This window comes from Octodon degus, unplaced genomic scaffold, assembly GCF_000260255.1.
Source record: "Octodon degus isolate 3935 unplaced genomic scaffold, OctDeg1.0 scaffold00078, whole genome shotgun sequence".
Classification (NCBI taxonomy): Eukaryota; Metazoa; Chordata; class Mammalia; order Rodentia; family Octodontidae; genus Octodon; species Octodon degus.
In genome coordinates, this window is record NW_004524654.1 from 517,444 (window position 1) to 520,472 (window position 3,029).

Genomic DNA, 3,029 nt, shown 5'->3' on the forward strand with positions numbered 1-3,029 from the left:
AGTGTTTGTAAATAGGATATCATGTCCGCATCTTGTACAGCAAGTAACCACTAGGAAGAATGTATGCAATGTGTGAATTATTGAAACTGTCCTACCAATTTGGTTTGAAACTGTCTCATTGCTATTTGTTTCTCAATAAAATTATGGAAATAAAATAAAGTCCAGCGATAACTAGGGGCACCGGCAGAACATTAATCAGTCAGAGACTTCATGTGTTTATTTTTTCACAGCAAATTCCTTTGGATAGGGTGAAAAGACGCTTCTACTCCTGTCATGCTTCAGTTGTTATGACACCAACTGTCAAGTTTTTATTAAGACCGTGTTAATTATGGTCCATTTGAAAAGGAACAGGTATACCGTGCTGGTGATTTTATGGTATAGTTTTTGCTGCCCAGTTAACAGTCCCCTGCAGCAGTGCCAGCGTACACCTTACTTCGGTGTGGCTTCAGCCCTCTGTGGCTTCCAGCACAGGAAAGCCCAGCTCTGCAGAGCGTGGTCTGTCCCTCAGCACCCCGGCGAGGAGCAGCGCGCTAGCCTCAGCCTCTGCAGCCTGGAGGCAGCAAGGGACCGCAGATGAGGCCAGGATGGCTGCTGCGGGAGGGCTCTGTAAGGAGGGTCCCCAGAGATGCACGGCAGGAGAACTCGATCTGCGAGTTCACGTGAGTCACCCGCAGAGCTTCCAGAATACACAGGGGACGAGGGTGGAAAGAGCCGGAGCTGCCATCGCGGAGCTCCTGCAACTGTCGTGACGCAACGCTCTCCCCAGCCTTGCGCGCCTGGGGACACACCGGTTCTATATCTGTACCACGGTCACTAGATACCAAGGGCAGTTTCAGTCTTCAGCTTGTTCAGACAAGTCCTTTCCTAAAATGGGTTACTTAGGATACAGCTGCTGGGAGGTCCAGCTGTCACCCATCCTTCTTACATTTCCTGCTCACGTCCAGATGAGCTAAGCGGTATTAAGTGTAGCTGAGGTCACTGAAAAGATTTTTAAATAAGCTATTTTAAAAGTTACTGACATCATCAACTCGGAGCTGTTATTCCTGGGTCAGCACGGCCTCCTTCCCCCAGCTGCGGTCTGCAGACCTCCGGCTCACCGCGCGACTGCGCAGGCGCGGGTGCGGCCGCCGCGCTCTCACGCCCTCTAGCACCCTCCTCGAAAAGGGAGGAGGGCGTCTTCCCAGCCGCGTTCAAGCCGAAGGGAGCAGCGGGCCACCATTTGGTTCTGTCGCGGGCTACCTTCGCTTTTAGTAATGATGGAAATCAAAAACAAAGCCCAAATTCACGGGGGAAAAGGTTTTAATTGGAAAGTTAGAGGGATGCCTGGGCAGGACTCCAGCTTAGGTAGCAGGCCCTGCACGCTCTGGTGCAGGGCTCCACAAAGGCCCACTGCAGGGGCTAGAGGCGGGCTTTCACGGATTAGAGAGTGAGCGGAATCCTGCAGACCGCTATCACAGTGCTATCTCAGTACTGGCAGTTTTAAGATCTTTATGGCAGAGGGATGGGATGGTTTCCTAACCCCCCAAAAAAGTTTGTCTCTGTCATGCCGTACACCTCTTTCCTTGAGGTCCTCAGTCTTAAAGGGAGATGCAATCCTGGAAATGTGAACCTAATTGGGCCTGTCCAGCCAGCTCCTCAATAGACACCTTCTAAATGATCAGTACAATAGTCCCTCACTATTTCGGGGCTCGTCTTTGGCAGACTCACCCTTTCGAGGGTTTTCAAAAAATATTAATCGGTTATTTATCGCAGGCTTTTCACCATGTTGTGGGATTTTTGCGTTAGTGTACAGTAGTATATACGTATTTATATGCGTAGTATGTAAGATTTTAATTGTTTTTACCTAAAAAAAGTTAAATACACAAAAATATATTTAAAATTTTAATTCTAGCATATTAAAAGAATATTAAACCAAAATAAAATACAGTTTACAGTGTGTATTTCTTTAGTGAATGAACATATACTGCACCGTACAGTATACATACGTTGTTAAAATTACATAGGTTTTCAAATTTAGAAAATGGTTAAGAACATCAGAAGTGTTTTTAAAAGTGTGAGAAAAGTTTACAAGAGTGCAAGAAGGGATTTTTTTCAGTGTTTTGTCAGGAGTGTCCGCCCCTTGAGGAAGAGGCCCTGCAGATTTCCATGCGGCGGGATCGAGATGATGAAGCTGTTTATTGGCAACCTGCCCCGGGAGGCCACAGAGCAAGAGATCCGCTCACTCTTTGAGCAGTATTGGAAGGTGCTGCGATGTGACATCATTAAGAACTGTGGCTTTGTGCACATAGAGGACAAGACAGTGGCAGAGAATGCCATCTGGAGCCTGCACAACTGTAAGTTGCACGGAATGAACGTCAATGTGGAATCCAGCAAGAACAAGAACAAAGCTTTAACAGAGTTACATGTGGGTGACATCAGCCCCACCTGTACCAACCAAGAGTCTCGGGCCACATATGAGACGTATGGGATAGTCATCGAATGTGATATCATGAAAGATTATGCCTTTGTACACATGGAGCAGGCAGAAGATGCTGTGGAGGCCATCAGGGGCCTTGATAACGCTGAGTTTCAAGATGGGATGTGCGTGGGCTGAAATTCCGAGCTGTGGTTGTGCTTGAGAATTGGTTGGTACCCGTCTCTGGGACATTTTTGGCTCTGTGTATTCAGTTTCTCAGGAACCATGAACCTTAATTTACCTTGCTAAGTTCAGACCTCCTTTCTTTTTCTCTCTAGTGCCCATTATCCTGCTCTTACTGTTGTTTGTTCTTGCTCTGTAGCTTCCCATTCATGTTCTGTTTTCCCAGCAGGCCTCACTGTATGCAGAAGCTGTGGTGGGGGCTGCCCTGTCTCCTCCTGCCCCTTGCCTCCTGTGGGTGTTGGATTTGGGAATGACCTGGTGAGAAAGTCACCACTGCTCTTGGGTTTCTTTTAGTCCAAACGCTAGGCCTAGAGTTGGATCACTTTTATCTTTCCAGTGAAATAAATAGTTTTTCAACTTAAAAAAGAAAAAGAGTGTAAGAAAGGCTTAT

At 47.0% G+C, this 3,029-nt stretch overlaps 1 protein-coding gene across 1 annotated transcript; it reads left to right on the forward strand.

Annotated features, from left to right (window-relative positions):
- Positions 1-2,161: 2,161 nt before the first annotated feature.
- On the forward strand, positions 2,162-2,593 carry LOC101592325 (RNA-binding protein 4B-like). Its single transcript, XM_012515787.1, has one exon. It carries the CDS (start codon positions 2,162-2,164, stop codon positions 2,591-2,593), a length of 432 nt encoding a protein of 143 aa, XP_012371241.1.
- The last annotated feature ends 436 nt before the right edge of the window (positions 2,594-3,029 follow it).

Excerpts from the sequence above, each read along its gene's own strand:
- LOC101592325 (XM_012515787.1), top strand. The coding sequence starts at position 2,162 with ATGATGAAGCTGTTTATTGGCAACCTGCCCCGGGAGGCCACAGAGCAA.